At 39.4% G+C, this 24,066-nt stretch overlaps 1 protein-coding gene across 1 annotated transcript in view; it reads right to left on the bottom strand.

The window, feature by feature from the left end:
* F13A1 (coagulation factor XIII A chain) overlaps window positions 1-24,066 on the bottom strand; it is a 166,126-nt gene that overhangs the window by 136,807 nt on the left and 5,253 nt on the right. Inside the window, exon 4 of the mRNA XM_034660199.1 lies at window positions 14,885-15,073. Coding sequence (XP_034516090.1) covers window positions 14,885-15,073 — 189 coding nt within the window. The remainder of the gene's footprint in view (window positions 1-14,884; window positions 15,074-24,066) is intronic.

Genomic DNA, 24,066 nt, shown 5'->3' with positions numbered 1-24,066 from the left:
TCAAGAATGGATTTATTAAACCTTGCCATTAGCTATTAGCTGGGACCGGTTCCTTCAGAATCAGTTGCCAAAAATTGATTTCGTGGGGTGCAGTGTGGCAATGTTTGATGACGAGGTGCTGCCAGGGAAGGCAGGTGCAAAGAAGTGCCAGTATAAGGACTTCTGAGCTGCCCAATGGGCAGTGCAAAATTGTTGATACATTTGCAAGACTACTGTCTCAGTTTCCTCACATGCAAAAGGTAGATTATAGTTGTAACTACCTCTTATAACTAGATCACACGCATAGAGAATGATCACAGACCTGACCTGGGATTCCACACTGGTTGAACCCCACTCATAGACTTGAACATGTTTAGTCCCCTATTTATTCCAAATTTCCATTAATGCTCTTCCTGTCCAGTCCTAGTACTCTCCCAGGTGATCTGATTAAACGTCCAGAGAATTCAAGGTTGCCATCGCCACCCAGAACCCTGAAGGATTATAGAGGACTGTAGCAATACCTTGTACAGCTCCGAAAGAGATCTGGAGAGAGGTTTAGCTCTCATCTGCAGGGGTGCAAAAGTGGTTGCCTTCCCCTTCAGCTCCCTGGGTAGCTTGGGTCTCTTTGCTCCTACAGTCAGGAAGTGCAAAGGAGCCCACACTATGCCTCAGATGGCTCGCTGGGGCCTGCTCCCAGCGCTGTGCCTGTTTGCCCATCTCCTGTTGCTGGGTCTCCTTTCCTTTGCTCTGCCTCATCTTGAATGGATGTCTCTGCTTGACCTCACCTATGCTGGAGGAACTCAACATCCCAAGTCTGCACTTCCAAAGCCAGGTCAACATGATACCACACACAAACCGATGCTCTTGGCTCGTCATGTCTTCCCTATCTGAAATGGTTTTTCTGTGCCCTATTTGGACACTTATTGCAATTTTTTAACATCATGAGATTGTTCTCTTTTCCTCTCTACATCCCTCTAGTTTTCTAGTAGCTTCCTCTTGCCTCAGCTCTGATTTGGCAATCATATATCCAAGGTTTGCCAAGGACAGCCCCAGATTATGCCTATTTTCTTAGCATCTCATTTATTTAGTTGCTCCTTCCCTCTCAAAAGTGTCCTGGCTTGGAGGATGCATTATAGGGCCACCCTAGCTGTGCTCCACTGAGCTCTATCAGGCCCTGGGTTGACCTTGTGCAAGAATGTATTTGAACACTTTACTGGTCATGGGTAGTTTCCAGACCTATAAGACAGTTAATTGGGCAAAGTGATGGCTATGATACTTTCCAGTGCCCAAGTATTTATGATTCTGTGATTCTATGAAAAGCACCAAGCTTTGGACTGCTTCACCTTCAGCAATGAGCAGACACACAGAGCAAAACATTAGAGAGACATGCTTTTCAGAGCAGTCGATCCTAACTGTGTGGTGGGCAGTACTCCTGGGCTTTTCTCTTCCTCCTTCAGCTACTTGTTTCTGCCTTGAATACAAGCTCAGCCCTCCGTCTCTTTCATTCCACACACTTTTAACTTATGGTACCCTATTCTCCAGCATCTCTTCATACCTGATTCCTGATGCTTTTCATCTTTTTCCTCAATATTTATTGTTGGAATATCTTGTTTCCTCAGGACATTGCTCTCTGCAGAGTGTCAGCTAGTTACTCTGCAGAGCCAATTTGTGCAAATTTACAAACGGGTCAGTTGGACAGTATTATCCATCCTGACAAAGCATTTTCAGTTTTCTAGGGGAGCTTCAGATATTATGCATTAATTTGAAGGAGTAACTACAATGGAGGAATTCAACATGCTGTTGCTGGAACACCTTTCATGGCTCATCATATAGGTAGCTGACTCTCTACCTGACTATAGATCTGTCAGGTGGGAGTCATATGTTGGTGAACATAATGCATGAATTAATGAATGAGATTGAAAATTTATTTTTACTATAATCCATTTTATTATCATTCTACACATTCCTCCCTAGAAACCTTGATTTTTAAAGTATATTTGGTTTCCCAGTTCAAAGTGTGAGAAATCAATCATCTCTAGGCTATCAGGAAAACATGGATTATAGATATCACTCTCTCTCCTCCCCCTACAGGCAAATTGGGTGAGTAAAGTAAAGGGATGTGAATATCATTCAAGTCTCTCTTGAACCTTCATGTGCACAGAGACCTACACCATTTATTGAGCCCCTTTTAAAATGCTCTTGAAAGCTAATGGTGACTTAATTGCATTCGATCATGTTAATGAGATTCTGATCTTTGACAGAAGATAGTTTTTCAGGGTTCGTGTTTTAATCTGACATGAAGAAGTGGATTGTTTAGGGGCGATAATGATTCTGCTGTGTGGAGAATCCAGATGCCACAGCTCACCTCTACAAACCCTGGGGAAGACCCAGCAGAAGAGCTCTGAATTCTAGTTAGTGCAAACATTCACTAAGCAAACAATAACTGGAGGCTGACTCCATAAAGTGAGCACATCTCTAATGGCTTGTCAAGATGGGTCTCCAGACCACAGCAAGCTTCACAAAACTCCAGGAGCGTCAAGAACCAGTGGTACCCAAGCTAAATATAGCCATGAGATCTGATTCAGTTCAGGATTCCTTTTCTCATTAGAAATATGTGAAAATCAGCAGAAAATACACCCTTAGGTTTCCAATAATGCCTTCCTCCCAGCCTGGAGCGTACACACTTCCTGTTCCTCTTGGGATACTCCCAATTCCTCAAAATCCATCTCAAGACTTAGTTGCCTTGTCCCAAGACTTCATCCTTCACCTCTAGCCTACGTCCCTCCTATCTGCCCGCCTCTGTCACACATTTCTGGTAAAGAATTGTGTCAGTTCAGTGCTTGATTTTATACCACCTGGTTGTGTTTATTGTGGAATTCTTCTCATCCCAACTGTAGTAAGCTCTTTAAGGACAGGGATGGTGTCTTAAATCCCCCATGGCATCTCACACAGTGCTAGGCACAGTGGAGGTTTCCGCCTCAGAAATTCACTGCACTAGTCATGATATGAGATGTTATAAAGACAGAAATGGAAAGGAAAAAGGGAAATGAAAGAAGCCACCTCAAGACCCCCTGATGAACCATCAGTGCAGCGGAGGAAACTCTAGGTGGTTACGCTACACTTTAGCCAGTTAGGCAAGTGCATTCAAGCATCCAACCTGACCTCTTGAAGGCTGAAGGAAAACCTATGAACCCACACACGAATTGCTATACTCACCTCCTGAGGATAACTCTTATTACTCCCCTAATGGGTAAATACAAACATCTACCCACAGGGCTATGTGTAGGTGTATACAAGAGAAAGAACAAGAGTGAGAGCAAAAGAAAAACAGAGAGAGACAGAGATGAAAGAGAAATGACAGAAAGGATAGAAAGCATCAGAAGGGCTGAGATATTGAGAAAAAATAAAAGGTGAAAAGGATAGCAAAAGAGAGGTGCAGCTATTTATAGCTTGCCTGTGGTCATCTAACACCTGTCTAGCTCTGGCTGCTGTTATAGTAATGCTTTATGAAGGTTATACTGCCGTAAGGAATACTGTAAGGATTTAGCTTTCCTATATAGTTGCAATATTCAAAATAAGCCTGTAATTGGGTCATCTTATTAGCAAGCAACTATCACTAAGGAGTTCCAAGAGCTTTCTAGTCAGTCCCTTGTCGGTCCATGTAACACACTCACAGAGTCATGAGAGGGCATGGATTATGAATAATTAGTCCATTTTTATCCATTCTTCAGTGGGTTTTCATTCCACTTGGACACTGTCTCTCTTTTCACAGATTGGAGACTTAAGAGCAAGGTATTAACAGTGGGCACATTCATTTTCATTAAATGTTTTGCCCCTCCTTTTTTAACTTCACATACTGCAAGAATGTCTTAGAATTTATATGGAAAAGCCAGGTAATGCCCATGCTGACTAATCCCTGAGTTCAGACCATAGGCCCCTAGTCATGTACAGTTTCAATTATGTGGGTGCTAATTAGTCAAGGTTATGAATTCCCACAGGTGAAAGAGGTCAGTGTAAGACATAGCATGAAGACAGAAAGAGAGGGCAGTGAGGGCAATGGCAAATTAGGAGAATAAAAAAGAGGGAGAAAGGGGAAGAGAAAGTCAGGCATCTATGTAGGATTCTCATTCCAACCTCCACAGTGTCTTATGAATGTGCCACACAGCATACTTGATGTTACAAAACACACTGGCTTCACTTAGAAACTCGGCTCTGCAGGATGGGATGTGGGTCACAAGGCAGGGCCAAGAGGAGTCCCCGCAGGTCTCTCACACTGGAATATGGATGTTGATTCCTACTACTTTGAGACTAAACAGCTTCTGTCACTTCAGCTAGAGCTATAGGCAAATAATTCCCGGCAGAACTTGGCCTGTGGGTTGTCAGGGTTCCTATTTGATTAATTAAGCTGTCAGCATGGATGTTGTAAACATTGGATATTTTTGTTTGGAGGTTCAATGGTCATTATCTTTGTTTTGCTAGCAGGAGAGAAAAGAGAGAGCAATGGCTTCCTAGTTGCCTTTTTGACAGCACGTTCTTACTTAGTAATAGTTCTTCATTGGAGAACCTCGCTCAGTGCCGCTGGTCCTGACTACAAAGTCTTTGAGGGTTCACCTTGCCATCTTCTCTCTCACTACGCTCTCTTCAGGCCCAGGGTGGAGGTGGGGCATCACCAGGGAAATATACAATAGTGGGGAAATTGATCCCATAAAAAGCTGGAGTCATTCATATCTACAGTCAGGCTAAGACAGTGCCTCAGCCAGTCTCCATTTACAGGTAGACAATCAAGGAGCTTAGAGGAGAATAAATGGATTAATCTTCCAAAACGTGTAACGAGGATTAATTTTACTATTTGATTACAATCTTTGTACTGTGTCTGCCTTCTTTAAAAGATTATTTACTTATTTATTAGAGAGAGAGAGAAAGAGAGTGGGGGGGGCGGGCAGAAGGAGAGGGAGAGAGAGAATCTAAGCCTAGGGTAGAGCCTGACATGGGGTTGGATCTCACGACCCTGAGGTCATGACCTGAGCCAAAATCAAGAGTTGGATGCTTAACTGACTGAGCCACTCAGGCACCCTGTGTCTGCCTTCCTTTGTAGGTCCAAAGTGGACAGACCACTCTGCTAAGATTCTGATCATCTAAGAGGAAGTTGGGGACAGGGGACTTCCCTTTCCCTGCACAACCCTGGGTCAATCATGCAACCTCTATGCACTCTAGTTTTCAGATTTTCAGTGAAGCTTATTCCTACCCTCCCTGCTTCCCAGTGTTGTTGTGAGACTAAGAAGGCAAGAAGGCGCTTTCTTATATATCATCTCCTTTAATCCATAAAGAGCTGCTAGAGGTAAATATTTTCAGGTGAGGAAATGTAACTCAGGAATCTGTGATTCTGTTGGTGCTCTGAGTGGTGGAACGCGGACTCTCACTGGGTCTGCCGGACTCCAAACCCTCCCCATCCACTGCGTTGGTTCCTGGATCCCTTATCATAGGAGCTATTATCCCTGAAACGTCTACACGCATGGCAAAGTGTCAGTCACTGTGGCATAAGACTTATCCTCAGACTATAGTGCATTACTTTACTATAAGTGAGTCTTATTTGACCATGGGAAAAAAAAAAACAACAAGAAACAAACCACAATTTCACTACTTCTTGTTGTAAAGGTAAATTTTTTTAAAAAGAGGAAAAATCATACAGATGCTGTATTGCACATTTACCCTGTTATCTATTAGTAAGGTTCCTTTCCCTCCCCAACTCTCTTACTGATGTCCCTGACAAGAATCTCAGCCCTCCAATTTATCTTCCATGTTCTGCCACAGTAATCTAAAAAGAAAACACTTAGAGCTTTTTAATATACTCCTTTTAAAAACTCTTCCAGTAAAGACTCCTGGCTGTTTATAGAATAAGACATAAACTTTGAATCAAGGTGTATGAAGCCATCAATATGTTTCCAAGTTTTCTTTCTCCACTGAAATTCCCTTTTTTTTCTATAACATATATTTTTCCCATTCCATTGGGTCAACTCCTACTTGTTTTCTTTGAGATCCAGCTCTTCCTGGGGGACTCTTCCAACTAGTCATACAGTTGATCTCTCTCCCCAATGTGCTTTCCAAGCACTCCACCCAAGAGATTGGCATTCAGCTTAACTTCTAGTGTGCAGGCTGTCTCTTCCAGACTCTTTGAGAGCAGAGGATGAACATATATTAATACTTTAATCCCAATATAGTGCTCTGCCCATGAAAGGTGTTCAGTAAGAGTCTAATAAACACATTCAAAAAAGGAAAGTAAATAGACTTTATGATAATAGAAGCCAAACAAAAATCTGGCAAATAAATACATAAATGTAAAAAAAAATAATCCTTTATGAAGAGAAAAGTTACTGAGTATAAGTGCCAAATTTGTAGTTATTTTAGTGTTGGCACAAAATCTAAAGTATCAAAAAAGAAAAAAAAACACATACTATATTAAGTTACCATAACACAGAGACTATTCTGCAGAATTAAAGTAATTTGTAACAGTAATTCAGCATCTCCTAGAGTGAGTTGTGTATTTTACTAAAGAATATAATGAAAATAAAAATATGGTAGAGTAATGTTTGTAGTAAAACAATTTTGAGAAGCATTAGGCTAAAGAGGATTCACTTTTTGACACTGTGCATCCTCAGAGCCTTTAATACACTAAGGTGTGTTGAGATTCTCCAAGAAAAGACACAAAAAACAGCATGACCTAAATGCATTTGACCATGGAACTTTTTTTTAAGGAGTCTTTCACATGACACGTGTTCATAGAGAACACACTCTGGGAAACACTGTCCTAGTTTCTTAGATGCCATTATTCGTCACTTCACAGAGGCTTAAAAATGAACACACTTATCGTTGATGCAGAAACACACAGAAGGAAAAATTTGAAATGACATCCCATATAAATGCTGCTTCAAAATGATGGAATGGGTAGCCTAGTTTTGTTAAAACACAGCATGAAATAGTGGAGAGAGCATAGGCTAAGAAATGTTTTTCTACATCTTACATGCTGCACAATTTGGGGCAAGAAAGATCTCGGCAGACAAATTGCGCTCTGTCCATGAAAATCACGGGTGGTGATTTTATCTGGACTTTCTGAGCCAAAAATCTATAGGGGAACAGAAATCTTGAAGGGTCTGGGCTATGCTCTCAGATATAAGAAAGTGTTCTTTGCCCTCCTCAGCTCGTGCCGCACCTGCTACGTATTTGAGAAACTTGAGGTCATCAGGCAGGCATGACCTCTCTCTCTACCTAACACATTCACATTCTCTCTTACCTCCTTCCCAACACCCTCAGAGGACAGGGATTCTTCTCCCTAGACAATCTCTCATCCATGCCTCTTCACCTCCTCCCGGATTCTGCCTCAGCCACCCAATGTTTCTCCTGCATCTTCAGGATGCTTCGTCTACTGGCTCCATCCCCCATGCCTCCATACATGTTCAAGTACCTTCAATTCTAAAAAAAACACCCAAACCAAAACACCACCTTTTCTAACCTACATTCTTCCCAAGTTACTATCCAAATTGTCTTTTCTTCTCTTCCAAAAAGATTAGTCCACATTTACTATGTTCACTTTTCATATCTCATTTACCTTCAAACCATTAAAATTTGGTTTCTCCCTGAGTAACCAGTGTCCCCATAACTGCTGAGTCCAGTGGGAAGTCTTACATCACTGCATCTCCTTGTTGTAGTTGAGAAAGCTGGTCACCCTATCTACTTTAAACACCCAACTTGCTTGAACTTAGTGACACTGCACTCCCTGATTTCCCTTCTATGTAACGGACCATGTGCTCCTTGTCTCCTCCAGGGGCTCCAGCTCCTGGACTGATTCCTTAAAAGTTGTTTGCTTTCAGGATTTGAGCCTCAGTCTGCTTCTTACCTGATTTACTTTGTCTGAAAGATTGCTTTGCCTGTCTATGATGTATGAACTTCAAGCTGATTCCCTAAACTTCAGAGGTCTTCTATTGGACATGTTTATCTGGAAGTCCCTCAAGTACTTCAAACTCAGAAGGCACAAACGAAATCACATTTATGCCTCCACTATTTCACTGGCGGAAGTAGTGTGCATTGTGATTAGGAATGTCCGGTTCAAATTGGAGCCCCAGCACTCTCCAGGTGTGACTTCAGGCAAGTTACTTATACCATTCCAATTTGCATCTCATCTGAAAAATGGAGATGACCATAGTCCCATTCTCGTGGGGGGGGGGGGCAAAGAATTAAACGGGAAGTACCCAGAAGCTCTGCACGGTAATCAGTGCTGGTGAGATAGTGGGAGCCACTATCATCATTATCACTTCCCACACGCATCTTTCCCCCCACCCAATTTGCCTGCATTCTTTATTTGGAATTGCCAGCCTCTATCATCATAGGTATACAACCCAGCAATCTTGAAGCAACCTGACTCTTTCCTCCCCTCTACCTTCACAGACTATCAATCACAAGTCCTGTGGATTTTGCCATCCAAATGTTCCTCAAATCCCATCTGTCTTCTCCATTGTTACAACAGCTGCCCTAATCCAGGCTCTAACTCTCTCCAATCTTGAACCTCCAGCTGAGAATTGTTAATGTCACTTTCATCCTTAAAACACATCGGAATCTGACACCCCAGCTGGCTTTTGAGAAATGCTATTCAAGAAACGAGTGAAATAGAAATATTGAAGTGTTGAGGATAATTCAATGTTTTATGTGGTTAAGAATGCAGAATATGTGCAGTTGATATCACCCTGTAAATGGCTGGACTCAGGCTGAACGCCCTCAGTGTGCCATCAGTAAGGGCTGCCCTTTCAGGCTCACAGGATGGCCAAGCTGGAAGGGATTTCTAGCACACACCCCTGGGTGTCTACCAATATCCGCTCTGAATGCTCCCTTCCCCTCTTCTCTGAAGAGACTGGAAAGATGAAATAATTTCATAGTTTCTCTTACAGATAAGGGTGGCAAGTGAGACGTGAATAGTTTGCTGGGAGCTTCCAGAAATGCTTTTGTTGTCCTGATGGGAGGAGCAGGCTTTGCTGAAGCCATCCCTCCCCTCTGCTTTCTGCCATAACCAGAAATGTGAAGCCTGGAGCCATGGGAGCCATGGCAGGACTGAGGAAAAGGCAAGAGAAGCTGCGAGGTGCTGTCCTGCACACCTTGGGTTCCTGAGATTGGGCCCAGGGAGAAAGGAAGTTGCTTATGAACCCTGTCATTTTCTTGGAGGGCTCACCGGGTAAGGCTGTTTTGAGGGGGATGGCTGGTAAGGAATCCAGCTCAGAAGTCTCTCCTTAGAATGACTTTCCCTCAACAGAGTTTCAGGTCAGTAGGGGGCCCATGACAAAGCAGAACAAAGTAACACCACAAACTTCCTGTTTTCACAGCCGCAGCTCCAGGTTAGCAAAACCTATAATGAACACTGCTCCAATTCCTTCCGTGATTTGTCATGGCTTTAAGCTCAGAGGTAGAAAGACAGAAAAGGCCCCACAGAGGACCAGGCATATTTTTCAGCCACACCCACCTACTCAAATTCATGAACAGAGATGTCTGTGCTCTGCCAGCAACTAATGAATGCAGTTATCAAAGCATGGGGACCATCTGCAGCTCATGCATGGGAAGTCATGGCCGAGGAAATGCACTAATTCCCCTGTTCACCTTCTCTACTGGGAGGACCCAGCAAACAAAGGATAAATCTGGGACCATCTGAGAATCTATTTACTTAAATGTTTAAAAAGAAAGAAAGAAAAAAACTTGATTTAAAGGCAGGATCCCTTGTAAATAAATGCTTTGGTTCTGAAGATAGTAATAAAGGTAACTCCAGTGTTTAGCACATCCCGTCTCATCTGACATGAAGTCACAGGGAAAGAGAAAAGAACAAGAACAAAGAACCGAATGCAAACTGCAAACAATGAAGTGTAAAGTGACTTTTTCCCTGTGTTTAATATGATGATAGCTTGCTCCATGCAATAGTTATATTCTTTAAATTAGTGCATAAATTGATACTTGTTGATAAATCTATAAACACTTCAAAAGAAATATTTGAAGAGATTCTTTATGTGTTCTTTATTTTTCACAAAGCATTCTCTTTCCTGTGTTTTAAATCACTCCTACTTTCTAGGTTTCCTGAAATTGAGGTGCACCTGCATGTATGTATAAGACTTTGTGCTTCATTTCATTTCCGTTGTACATTTGATACTCTTGTCTCTTCTCATTATAACAATGACTTTAAAAACGCAATTTTCATGGTTTTAGTCAATCCTATTGAAACACATATTGCATTTTTTTCTTTTTCTTTTCCTTATTTTATGATTTTATTTTATTTTATTGAGTAGTCTCCATGCTGGGCAGGGAGTCCAATGTGGGGCTTGAACTCACGACCCTGAGATCAAGACCTGAGCTGAGATCAAGAATCAGAATTAACTGACTGAGCCACCCGTTGCATTTTAAGAGACAAATCTCTGGGCCCCATGAGTGTCCCACGTGTTCTTCTTCTTTAGTCCTGGTCCTACCACCATCACGAAACCTCAGGCAGTCAAGGCACCCCCTGAATGACATGGGATGCACAAAGGACACAATTGGGATCAATCCTCTATCATTGGTCTTTTAAAGCCTTTACAAATGTGTTTGATTTCTCATACACTAAAAAGTAGAATGTGGAATTTTGGTTTTTTTTTTCTTTCCTAGTTTCTGTGGGAAATTTGGAAATACAAAATCCTCAAATGTAATAACACCTATTACAGGCTACACATACTGGAATACAGCTTAACTCTGAAAGCACACATCGTGGGCTCTGAGAAGGATTTAGAATAGGTGTTGGTTTTTAAAATATACAGATTTTTATCTCAAAGGTAAATTTGCTATGCTTCCCCTCTCCCACCTTTTTACTGGAGGAACAAAGGTAATACAATGCCTTTTGTGGAAAAGAAGGGAGGACTTCACATGCTCTCTGTGGTGATGCTGTGTTCGTGGCCCTGACCTTACCCCTCAGGACAAGGCATCCTGCCCCGGGGGCTTACAGCTCTCACTGGGAACCCGATCTGACACTCATCTTGTCATCTTCCCTAAGACTTCCATTCTTACAACTGTTTTCTGAGTGGTCTGTGGGAAAGAGCCTCAGACCTCAGTCAAGTCCACTTCAGGGACAAATCTTTCCTCCCCCTTCACCACACTAAATATTTGACTATAAAGGAGGTAAAAAAGTTCCTGTGTAGTTGCAGCAAAACCAGGGACAGAGCCTCAAACATGTATTTGTTGACACACAGGTAGTGATCATTGCACTACAGAGGTGTGAAGGGCATTTTAATCAAATCTAGTCCAAACAAGTGTGCGTGTATACACACACACACACACACACACACCCCACACACATATACACCCGAAAGTGATAAATGAACTTAGGGAAAAAAATAAAAGTAAATGTTGATCAGATTTTAAAATACTCTGAAAAATATTGGCTGTGGGTTCCTTTCTCACCTGAAGTACTCATTATTAAAAAATATTAGTAATAATAGTCTGCTCCCTAAAATGTAATGAAATTATGGTCATTACATTTCACCTAACACACAGGAGTGATAATTTAGTGTTTCTCATCCCACAATTCGGATGGCAAACAGTTCTGTGCAGAACCCCACGTTGTCCTGATGTTGTTTATTCTATCCCAGTGATCTCTTTCCTCCTCTCGCATTTCCACTCTGGCTTCAACCGATTTTCCCACTTTTATGTACAAATTTGTAAATGAAAGGGAATGCAAACCATATACCTGAAGTAGCTAGGGGTCAGACATTTTTTCCTAAGGAAGTGTTGTTTATTTTTAGCTCTGATGTTATTATTTTTAATTTCTCATATATAAATATATATCTATACACACATATATATATTCCCACAGAGATCAATAATTTTACCTAGATGCATACATATAATCATATCATCATGCTTGCTTTTTTTCTCTTCTCGTTGCTAGCTTCCCCTTTCCTTTTGCTTCTCCCTCCCTTATTCTGGCTACTCTCCCACAAAGGAATGCGTGTCATCCCCTATGTATGCTCTGCTACACTTTTCTCCACTCACAGTAGTCTGCAGACCTAGGCACAGATACAGTTGCACCATGTAGAGAAGATCATATGTACTCCTCCATATTTTGTTTCCTCACCACTATCTCACTTGAAATCATCCCGAATAGGTCTAATTCATTCTTTTCTTAAAGTAACCATCCATAATGTGACTATATCACAATATAGTCCACCATTCCACTCCTGAGGGGTGTTTATTTTTATGTCAATATAAACAATGCTGCAGTAAATAATACCCATCTTCATAAACTAGACTTTAAATATCTTTGGCATAGATTTCCAAGAATGGAGTTACTGGGTCAAAGGCATATGTCTTTTTAATATTAACAGATACTGCCAAACTGGTTTCTAAAAAGGTTATGAAATTGTACATTTATATCAGCAACATATGTCTTTCCCAACATGCGTGCCAGCAACAGATATTACAGTTTTTTTCTAAACTTTTTCCTGTTGGATAAAAATGACTTTGCTTGGCTTTCCCAGTCTGCTAGTGAATTTGGGCATGTTTTCATAAGGTTACAATTTATTTGGATTTTCTTTATTGTGAATTGTCTCCGAATATACTTGGTCTATTTTTCTATTGCTTGTCTTTAGATTGTCAGTTTGTAAGAGTTTTTTTTTTTCTACATTAACCTTTTATTTCTGATGTATGTCCAGAATATTTTTCCAGCTCTGTCTTTTATCCATTGACCTCATATATGATATTTTGTCATATACTTGTATTTTGGTCATTTGCTCATATATATGGTCATCTGTAGTATTTTGGCATACATAAACCAAATACATATACATGTATGATAATATATATATATAATTATACATGTATAGATAAATATATGTTAAATACAAGAATATGTTAAATGCATATACTTACATGTAACATACATATACTAAAGTACCAAGATGTAAAATACTAGTTATTTCAACATCATTTAATTTATTAAAACAACAAACAAAAACCAAAAAGCCCACAGATTTTCCTAACTCCATGAAACCAACAACTGTATTAAGTAATCTACAAACTGACTTCAATTTCTGGATTCCGTATTTTTCACAAAACACTTCTTACAGTATGTTCTGATAGATGCTTCTGATAGAAAATGTTCTATTATTTATTTTCTTTGTATTATTTTCTTGATTATTGCCAAGTAATTACTCTTACAAATGAACTCTGTTATTTTATTCAAGACAAAAAAAAAATCCTCCATTGGGATTCCAATTGGAAATGCATTATATTTACATACTAATTTGGGGAGACTTTAAAAAATTAAGATATCACATCCAAAAACATACTTGCCTTTTCAAAGTTTTTTTCATGTCTTTTATTAAGATTTAGTAGCTGCTTTATCCATGTTATGCATCTTGTTTTTTAGAATTTATTTTTACATTTCATAGTTTTAGTAAGTTTTATATCTGGAATATTTTTTTTCTAATTTCTATTTCTAGGTTCTCAATGCTAAAGAGAAAGACTGTTGACTTTATTTATCTTCTATATAGCCATCTTACAAAGTTTTATTAATACTGTGCTTTTGTCCTTGAATCCGTCGGCTTTTCTATATATATAATCATAGCATTAGCAAAATATATGATTTTATTTTTCTCAGTATTTATATGAGATATTTCCCTTAAATTGTTCATTTGCTAAAATCTTTGAAGCAATGTCTAAAAGAAAGTAATGGTGATAGCAGGCATCTCTGTCTAATTTCTCATTATAGTTAAATTAACTTTTTGTCACTTAGGATACCAAAAGTTGTTGGTTTGGGGTAAATAATTTTTACTGTAATTGAGATTTCTTTTTTGATTTATTTAAAGTCTTTAAAAAAACAGTTGCTGAATTTCATCATGTTCCTTTCATTGACTATTGATTTGATTGCCTGATTTTTTCTTTTACTTTATTTATATATAGGATTATATAGATAGTTTTTCTGATATTGAGCCACCTTTGCTTTTTTTGTGCATGTGTTTACTTGTTATATTTGTAAATTTCCAGGGAAATATTTACTAAAATGTGTTAAATGATAATAACTATAATTTAAAGGGTTCCAGGATCAAATTAATTTGGGAAACACCCAACCAAACAGAGTTAAATGGTAATTCCCAGAACTGTTAAGTTAATGTGTACTATCAACCTACAAAAGGAGATTAGAGTACAAAGTGTTTAGTGAACTTTACCTGACTATTATCATCATGAGCCATTCCATGGAAGTAGATTAGAGCAGAACGAAGTTTGGGAAATGCTTGTATGGAGATTGTGTACTAAGAATTGAAAATAGTTTTAGGGGCGCCTGGGTGGCACAGCGGTTAAGCGTCTGCCTTCGGCTAGGGCGTGATCCCGGCGTTATGGGATCGAGTCCCACATCAGGCTCCTCTGCTATGAGCCTGCTTCTTCCTCTCCCACTCCCCCTGCTTGTGTTCCCTCTCTTGCTGGCTGTCTCTATCTCCGTCAAATAAATAAATAAAATCTTTAAAAAAAAAGAATTAAAAAAAGTTTTAGCACATAATACCAATGAAATCATGAAAGTAGAATTGATAAATTAAAAGCCACACTATAGGATGTCAACACTATTTGGGGAAAAATAATTAACTAACATTTTGTACCAATTATACTCACTTTTATTTTGCAAGATTTTTACTGGCTAGGCCCAAATTATTGATGTTTGACATTATACAGACCCATCTTAGAGCATAGGGTTGTCTCGGGGCTGGCTGTAGCCCCAGCTCCAGGCAATTGTCAAGGTATAATTCTAGGAAATAAACAATTGCACCTGTATCCCTCTCTACTATGCCACCCATGGTATCATGACTATCATGACATGATGACACAGGCAATCATGACATGGCTTGCGCATGGCACTCACCAATGACGTATTCCACTCTGAAGAGATCCCTTCTGGGGTCATATGGGCGATTGAAGTCAATCTGGATGAAGAAAGACTGTCCTCTTCGTACAATCAACTTGTTGTTTTCATACTTGTCAGTGTGGTGGTCCATTTTATTGGTGTCCCATCTCTCCTTGAACAGGTGAACATTTGTGACATGAAGGTAGTCTACACATAAAGAAAAAGATTGAGGGACACCACTGAGTAATTTTGATACAACCTCAAACTCAAAACACAAGATTGTTTTTTCTGATTCTTTAGGTATTGAGGTGATGAGGTCTGTTGGATAAAACTCTCTACAGGGGGCTGATATATTTAAGAGTCATTCTCTTGTAACATTTTGCCTTCAAAGAGGATTTTAAAGGCTTTCCCCCCCTCTGATCTCACTTCATACCACAGGGCACTCACTTGGGATAGACAGAGCAGTGCTGATGATGCCTCCCTATAGGTCTAGGTACAGAGAAACTAGGACCAGAGTTCAAGTCTTCACATTCCCAGGCTCAGGCTGGCTTTCATCATGACTGCCACCTCACTATGTCACTAATTAGGAAGAAGCAGGGAATAGCCACTTCAATTTTCTTATCTTTAAAAAGGAGGAGTTAAATCTGACAAAGCCTCAAAAGGATGTTCCAAGGTCCAAAGTTGACCTTTCATCCAAAATTCTCCTCTTACTTCCGGGAGGGTCATATGCCCCTCCTTCTATAATTCTAAAAGTTGATCTGGTCCCTCCAAGTAGGAAAGAAAAGAACAGGTGTGGAGACAGAACACTGACATTTCATTGAGGCGGATACAACTGCTTCCACTTTGAACATGCAGAAAGAAGCTTCACATTCTCACCAATCCGGACGTCAAACCCTGGTCTGATGCAAAAACCTATAGGCTTTTCCTCTGCTTTTTGGAATTGGTAGGGCAAATGTGAGTTATACGTGTATTTGAGACATGACGGTACTGGATAAAGGTTAGATTCCCTTTCTCCCATCCCTCTGCAAATGATTACTGAATATAGAGGTAACTGTACCCAGCTACGCTGTAGTTTGCAAGACCTAGTCTAGAGATAGATTTCTATATGCACACTTGGAGTTGTAAAGGGGAATTAAGGAGAGAGGCTGGTGGGGGTACACTAACCTTCTGCCTACCCTGACCCTGTCTGCTGCATGGTTTGCCCTCAGAGCTGTGAATACAAGTGTATGCAGAGCACACCTGCTGAGCCATTATCCATGCTGCAGCATCGCCCTGAAAGACTCCAATGCCCTCCTTTGTGTTTACACAGGAATCCTGTGCAGGACCCTCAGTCCCCTCTGGCCTCATTTTTTTCATAGGCAAAACCAAGAAGTTGACTCATTAAGATACTCTCTAGCACTAAAGACTAGGAGTTCCTGAAACACTCTGGATTAATTCAAAGTCCAGCTAATCCTGAGTTTGAATCTCAGATCTCTTAATTACATAGGTAAAGTACGTTGCCTCACAGAAGCTGAGTTTTCTCACCTTTCAAATGAGGAGAATAATACTCTGAGAATTTCTACAAAAATTCAATTATATAACAAGACAACAGCTCTGGCACAATGCCTGGCACATAGTGGGGCCATAGGCTTACTTATGGCTAGCTTAACTATGAACGCTGATGGAGCCATGGCAGATTTTACATGATGTGGTGCTCAGTGGACTATTCTGACTGCAACATTACAACACACAGAAAGTGCAAGATACAGTTTTAGTTTTACCCCAGTGCAGAACCCTGAACATGGTCCCCTAAAGGGCACTTTCCTTCCATTATGCTGTGGGCAGAAGATGTTTAATTCTCTAGACCTCTCTCTTCCAAGCTGCCTTTTCCTTAAGTTCTCTGGCCTTATTAAGTTCACAATCCCTAATGTGAAGCCAGCTTCAGAAAGAGCTGGAGACTCATAATATCTTAGTTGGAAAGGACCTTAGTGATCAACTCATCTGGTTCCCTTTTAGCGGTGTGCCTTTCAATAATGTTTTTGTTTTGTTTAAATGTCTAAAAACAGAATCCTCCATAAATGGGTTTACTCAGGTCTCCATTCATCGGCACCAGTGGAAGGAATGCACTGATATTACAGCCTCACAGAATCTATAAGGGCAAAGGCACTTTCTAGACCATCTGGTAGACCTGCTATGTACTGCATGAAACATCTTGAAAGTCCAAATTCTTAAGCTTTTTGTCTTCATCTGAACAGGAAACCCACTATCTCACAAGGCAAACAGTCCATTTTTAAACAATTTTAATTATTTGAAAAGCCATCTTAAGATGTACTGACATCTGCTTCCTTGTAATTTTTCTAACCATGGATCCTGGTTCTGATTTCTGAATAAATATAGACTACATTCTATTCATTTCATCTGGTACTCCTTAGGTATATAAAGACTTCTATTCCTTTGACTGAAACATTCTCCATTTCCTCAACTGTTCTTTTCCAGAAATTTAACCCTCTACTCTTTTCTGGAATATATTTCATTTTATAAATTTCTCTCTTGTTGCATTTTTCCTAGATAAGTACATTATTCTAGCTATGGTTTTTCCAATGAAAAACAGAGACTGCTACATCTTTCAAAACAAATACTATATTTCTATTATATCAATCAAACATATGATTAGTATTTTGAATAGATTTATCTTATTATTGATTTAAATTAAACATCCGTTAAAGCAAAACATTTAAAGATACATTCTGGTGTCATTCCTACCAGTAATGCATATGATTCAATCAAGACCCCTAGAAGCCAGCCATATCTATGCAAAGCCCAATTTTAAGGCTTTACATGTATTCATATTAAATTTCATCTTATTGAATTCGGTTAATTGTTCCAAGCTCTTAATATAATTTTTGACCCTAAGCATATATTCAATATATTTAATATTCTCCCCAACTTCTTGTCCTCCAGGAATTTTATGTATGTCATTTTATGTTGCCTTTCAAGATGTGAATATAAATGTTGATTAGGTCATTGCCTAATAAATACAAGCTAGATAAATACACAATGGTAGATACTAAAATGTGAACAGGTTATGACATAGCACCATAAATATTCTGATAAAGCAGTGCAGGGTATCGGGTGGAGGACGGTAGCTGGGAGATAGAGGGAGCCTATAACTCAGATTGGGGGAGTGGAATTAAGGAAGCTTTTTGGAGGAAGTGAGGTATATAAACAATGGTCAGAAAGATGAACAAGTTATCCAGCTAGAAAAAGGGGTGGGGAAGGATGTTTCAGGGAGAGGGGAGTGAAGACTGAGGCAAGAGAGGTGTGGTTTACTTAAGAAATTGAAAGATATTCGATTAGCTGGAGTGTAGTAGTGGGACCAAAAAGGAGTAGGCGGGAGCTGCTCCTGAAAGCCCCGTAGATCATATTAGGGAATTTGGACTTTAACTGCATTGGGGATCCTGCGAAAAATCTGAAATAGCAAGCTGACATGTCTATATATGTGTGTGTGTGTGTGTGTGTGTGTGTGTGTGTGTGTGTGTGTGTGTGTATAAATTTCAACTGCTTCTGGGAACAGAGTAAGAAAGGAATAGATGGTGGCAGCATTGGAGGTGGGAAGGTCAGCTAGGAGGCTGCTACAACATTCCAGGTGAAGGATGGGGTGAGTCTAGTCTGCCTGCAGGTAATGAATGCACTGGTCCTGCAGCACTGCCAGGATTTGTCTCATGTCATCCCACCTCTGCTCCCATGATAATGTGCCCCTGAAAAAGAGTATATTAGTTTTATGCTTTGGCTTCCCAAACAGCTTTGACAAAGGGAAAAATAAAGCTGGAAGGAGAAAGTCAAGTATTTTTTAGTGTCTGGTTCTCATTGGTTTTATTCTTATTGCAAACGGAAACTCTGGCTTTCTAGATCCATGAGTTTGTCCAATGAACCTGGTTAATGTCCAGTGAGTCTGGTTAAAGTCAGTCTATCCCCAAAGTAGTGTAATGTAGTGCTACCTTGGAGGAATATTGATATGCACTGCAAGAATAAGAGTTCCATGTTTATTTTTATTTTTTAAGATTTTAATTTATTTGACAGAGAGAGACAGCCAGCGAGAGAGGGAACACAAGCAGGGGGAGTGGGAGAGGAAGAAGCAGGCTCCCAGCGGAGGAGCCCGATGCGGGGCCAGATCCCAGCACGCCAGGATCATGCCCTGAGCCGAAGGCAGACGCTTAACGACTGCGCCACCCAGGCGCCCCAAGAGTTCCATGTTTAAGCCAGTTTGGGAAAGGCAGACTTAACCAAACTCAGTCAGGATTCTTGCAGGATTTATGGGAGACTTTTATTGATGTAGACTATAAATCTTCCACAGGTGCCATGTTTTCCAAACTTAAATGACCATGGGAACTATTTTTTGTGGAGATCAGTGTTTTGCAGAATATGTTCCAAGAGATGCTTCACTATTTACTAACTGTGCGACCTCAGGGAAGTTATTTAATCTCTCTTCCGTTCTTTATCTTTAAAAAGACGATGAAACACTTGCCTTATAGGGTTAGTGTAAGGATTAGATGAAAAAAAATATATGTAAAGTGCCTTAGTACAGTGTCTGGCACCTAGTAAAATCTCACAAATTATTTTTATTATATTAGCATTGTTATTATTAAAAGAGGAAATAGCATAGTGCATACGAGTATGGATTTTGGAGCCAGACTGCCTGGACTCACATCCCAGCTCTGGCTCTTACTATCACTGTGACTTTGGACAAGTTAAACAAACTTGCTGTGCCTCACTTTTATCATCTGCAAAATGGTAGTGGTGTGGGGATTAAATGAGAGAATGCTGCATTTCTGGGGTGCCTGGGTGGCTCAGTTAGTTAGGTGTTCCACTCTTGATTTTGGCTCAGGTCATGATCTCAGGGTCATGAGACTGAGTCCTGCCTTGCGCTCCATGATCAGCTTGGAGCCTGCTTGAGATTCTCTCTTTCCTTTCCCCTGTGCCCACCTCCAGTGCCTTCTCTCGAAAGAAAGAAAGAAAGAAAGAAAGAAAGAAAGAAAGAAGAAAAGAGAAGAGAAGAAGAGAAAAGAAAAAAGAAAAGAAAAGAAAAGAAAAGAAAAGAAAGAAAAGAAAAGAAAAGAAAAGAAAAGAAAAGAAAAGAAAAGAAAAGAAAAGAAAAGAAAAGAAAAGAAAAGAAAAGAAAAATGCTGCATTCCCTGTATTCTGGGAGGACAGGCTTGCTTTTCTTTTCTTACATTTCCACAGGTGGATGAAATAATTTTCTCCTCTTCATTCCCAAAATATATTTTTCCTTTTTTAAATAAAAATTTATTATAAGTAAGCACTTTGTGTTGTGTTAATATAGGTGATTTTATTTGTGGAACTGTGAGCCCTTTGAGGATAAGACCTCACCTTCACTGTACCTGGGACAATGTGAAAAGAAGCCATAGTAAATATGCCACTTTTCACTTTAAACAAATGTAATGCCTGAATTGGAGCTTGAAGCTGGTTATCCACCATAAAATGGATACTCTATTTATCATAGGATTAACCATACAATCTTTAAATGTCATTTATCAGACAATTTCATTCTTAACGTATACCAGTTTCAGAACCATATATAGTATATTGTTGTGCAGTGTTGAAGACAATGATCTGGGGTTTTATAACATGAGGCCTCCAGACCAGCGCTTTTCCAGACTGGAATAAAAATGCCATGCTCTGATAGCACATAACTCATATATTGCTTAATAACAAAAGGTAAGCAAGAGTACTAATAAATTCTTTTGAGTATATAAAACCCAAGCCAAAAAAAAAAAAATGGTTCCATAGTGAAAACAAATATATATATATTTATATTTTTCACTCAAATATATATTAAATAATAATATTATTATATATTATATAATGATAATATATAAAATAAACATATGTTAATATATACATGAGGAATTTGTTTTAAAATAAGGCAGTCTACAATGTTATCATTTTGATAACACTTCATTCCAAGTATGGAGTTTTTAAAAATGTTATTTTTTTCTAAGTGATCTTTTCATTCTCTACTGCAATATCTCTCTAACAGGTCAGTGCCTTCAGAAAAAAAGAAAAAAATATATGGAAAATTACAGTGGTACCCTATGTAGGGAAAAACTAAGGCAGTGATAAGTAACATTTCCCTATGTAATCTCTTAAAATGAAAATCCATATTAAATAATTTAAACCAAGGAAAACATTTCATTTAAAAAAATAAAACTTGAGGGATGCCTGGGTGGCTCAGTCGGTTAAACATCTGACTCTTGATTTTGGTTCAGGTCATGATCTCAGGGTCGTGAGATCGAGCCCTTCATTGGGCTCTGCACTCAGCATGGAGTCGCCTGAGATTCCCCCTCTCTTTGTGCACCTCGTCCTGCTCGTGCTTTCTCTCTCTTTCTAAATAAAGAAAATCTTTTAAAAAAAATAAAAACTTGACCAAAATATGGAAGATTAAAAGCAGTGCTTGAGAGTTTGAGAGTTTGAAGAGCTAATGTTCTAGGCTGTAGTCAAATGAACAAGACATATGGAAGGGTAATAGGCAGGGTGCTTTATCCTTTAAAGGTAAAAGGAAATGACAGCCCTATTGCCCTCCTCCTAGTGTAATCTGATAGCTCTCCAGATCTGCTAGGGGGGTGAGTACTAAGGAACAAGGTGAGGTCCCAATACCACTAATTAAACATTTCTTTCATTGCTCAGGGACAGTCACCCACACAGCAACCTTTGCATTTGGTGTTTACAATAATAATAACAAGGGCTGTACAGATGTTGGTCATAAAATATAACCATAGATATACAAATACCATAGTTCTTTCTATTGTCCATTTTGCTTAGTGTTGTCCCTCTTCATGCAGTAAACACTCAGTAAACATTTATTAAGCTGGCATATTGATTTCTGGTTTTTTTATTGGATTAACAAGACATAGTTTAGATTGAAAGAGGCCTTCTCATCATCCAGGCTCCATTTGACACAAACAGGAAATGAATTTGCTTCTCCCTGTCCAAGCCCAGTTCCTGGCAAAATGGAGCCACTCATTGCTAAGCTACTTTTTGTTTTTTGTTTTTTGTTTTTTTAGAGATATTGTAGCTAGAAGTTGGCAGCTTGCTCTTTCAAAGTGACAGCTTTCAAAAAGTCTACCTAACACAATTTAGCCTAATTCCAAACACACCAGAAAATGGACTGTTAAAAAAAAAAAAATCTCTCCTCATGAGCCGGCTGCCTCCCTGTCCTCCTACCCTTTCCCTAATATGAAAAAAAGTAGATTATTTTCTCCTTAGGTTGTAAAAATATTCTTCCAAGAATGATTATACCTGTCACAGATGGAATCTTGAAATAAGTTAAATGTTTAGGTTCATATCCTAGGAATTCCCTAGTGAACTCAAATCTCCATGCAATCTTTGGTAATATTATTACCCAACTGTAGGCCTAAATACTGTCCATGAGGAAGTAGGTCTGTTTATTGTTGAAACAACAGGATAAAAGTTCCTCTCTCATATTTCTTTTGGATACCCCAAATTTCAAAGTACCATTAATTAGAATGACTAAAAACATTTTCCTAAGCAGCTTATTGTTTTTTAACTGTTGCTATTCAAATGTCCTGTACTGTAAAATGTATAAGAAATGCTCAGCTGCTCAGAGGAAAATAGAAAAAGAAGTGAGACCAGCACCTTCTCCAGGGATGGAAATCTGCCTGGTCTACTTCTCCTCTCACCAGAAGCATCTCAACAGCCTCCCAATGTATTTCCTTCTCTCCAATTGCTCCTCATCACTGGAATTACCTTCACGAAACATAATTCTGATTACATCATTTCACTATTTAGAATCCTGTGCAAGTCCTCCTTTATCTGCAGGAGAAAACGTAAGGTCTCAGTGTACCTGCCGTAACAGGTACCTGCCTACTTTTCCCAGGCTAATCCCCTCCTTGTCCCCATTACCTGATATGTACTGTTCCCTCTGCTAGAAATGCTGTTCCCATGCACTTCTCTGCCTGGAAGACTCCTCTTCATCCTCTAAGACCCAAATCAGATGGCTTTTCATCGTAAAGCCTCCCCACCCTCTTTCCCACTGTCCCCATACCATGTCATTCCTTTCTCTGTTCTTTCACTGCAATTGGCATAATTTCTGTGACAGTATTTCTTGCACTGAATTGCAATTATATTTCCTGTGTCTATTTCATCTAGTAGATGGAGAGACGCTTGAAGCCAGGGATTGGCTTACTCATCTTTGTGTCCTCAGAGAGAACTTAGCATACTTCCTGACACATAGGTGGCAATCATTAAATGCTTTTACACAAACCAAATGAAAGAATGAATTGGTTCTATACAATATCATTTCTTCGTCATACATTAAATGCCTTTCTAATTCTTTTAAAAACCCTCAATCCAGAGAGGTTTACTCTGCACAAAGGAGAGAGTGATAATTAACTAGTTAATTAGTTGATTTGGCTCTGACAGGGGGTAGGGTTGGAAGGAGGAGAGATGCTCAAAAAGGAACAAGACCTCATTAGGCTGAATGATTATAGATCTCTCCTGCATTTGACTTTTTTAGAGAACCAGAATTGCTTTCCAGTTTGAATTCATCACATTAGATCTGCCAAATAAGGATTATCATCACTGCTGCAAAGCATCACCTGTGGTTAATAATGCAGAGTCAAACCAGACCAAGAATATAAGACTATCTTCCAGAACATTATGTCTCCTGATAAAATAACCTTTGAGACTAGGAAAGCCAGAGAGAGATTTCCAGAAACAACCACTGAACATTCAGAACAGTCTATTAGGAAGAGATGCAAATCCAGCAATCTAAGGAGATTTTCACATACTTAAATTGGCTACAGCTGAGTTCAGAAGGAGGCATTAAGACCCTTAAAACACATGAGGATGTCAAACATCACCACTGACTGGCTGGTCCCATTTCTGGGGTCTCACTGTCATCTTAAATATTTCCCTTTTTTTTTTTTTAATATCATGCTTCTGTATAGGAAGCGCCTTATGTGAGTTTATACATTTTGAAATGCAGACTAAAGTCATTCTTAACCAAATATTTACAAAAGCTGTGAATTAAGGGTATCATACACACTCAGTGTATACTATATATATTGACCACCACAGGACCATTGGAAATGAAAAATCTGTCATTTATTCCTTTTCCTCCTCTTGCCTCTCTGCCTTCTCAACAATTTTGGCAAGAGCAGCTTGCTGAAGGGACACTTTTG

This window comes from Ailuropoda melanoleuca, chromosome 5 (genome assembly GCF_002007445.2).
Source record: "Ailuropoda melanoleuca isolate Jingjing chromosome 5, ASM200744v2, whole genome shotgun sequence".
Taxonomy (NCBI): Eukaryota; Metazoa; Chordata; class Mammalia; order Carnivora; family Ursidae; genus Ailuropoda; species Ailuropoda melanoleuca.
Note: the sequence above shows the minus strand (reverse complement) of the source record. Positions and strands in the feature narration are given on the sequence as shown.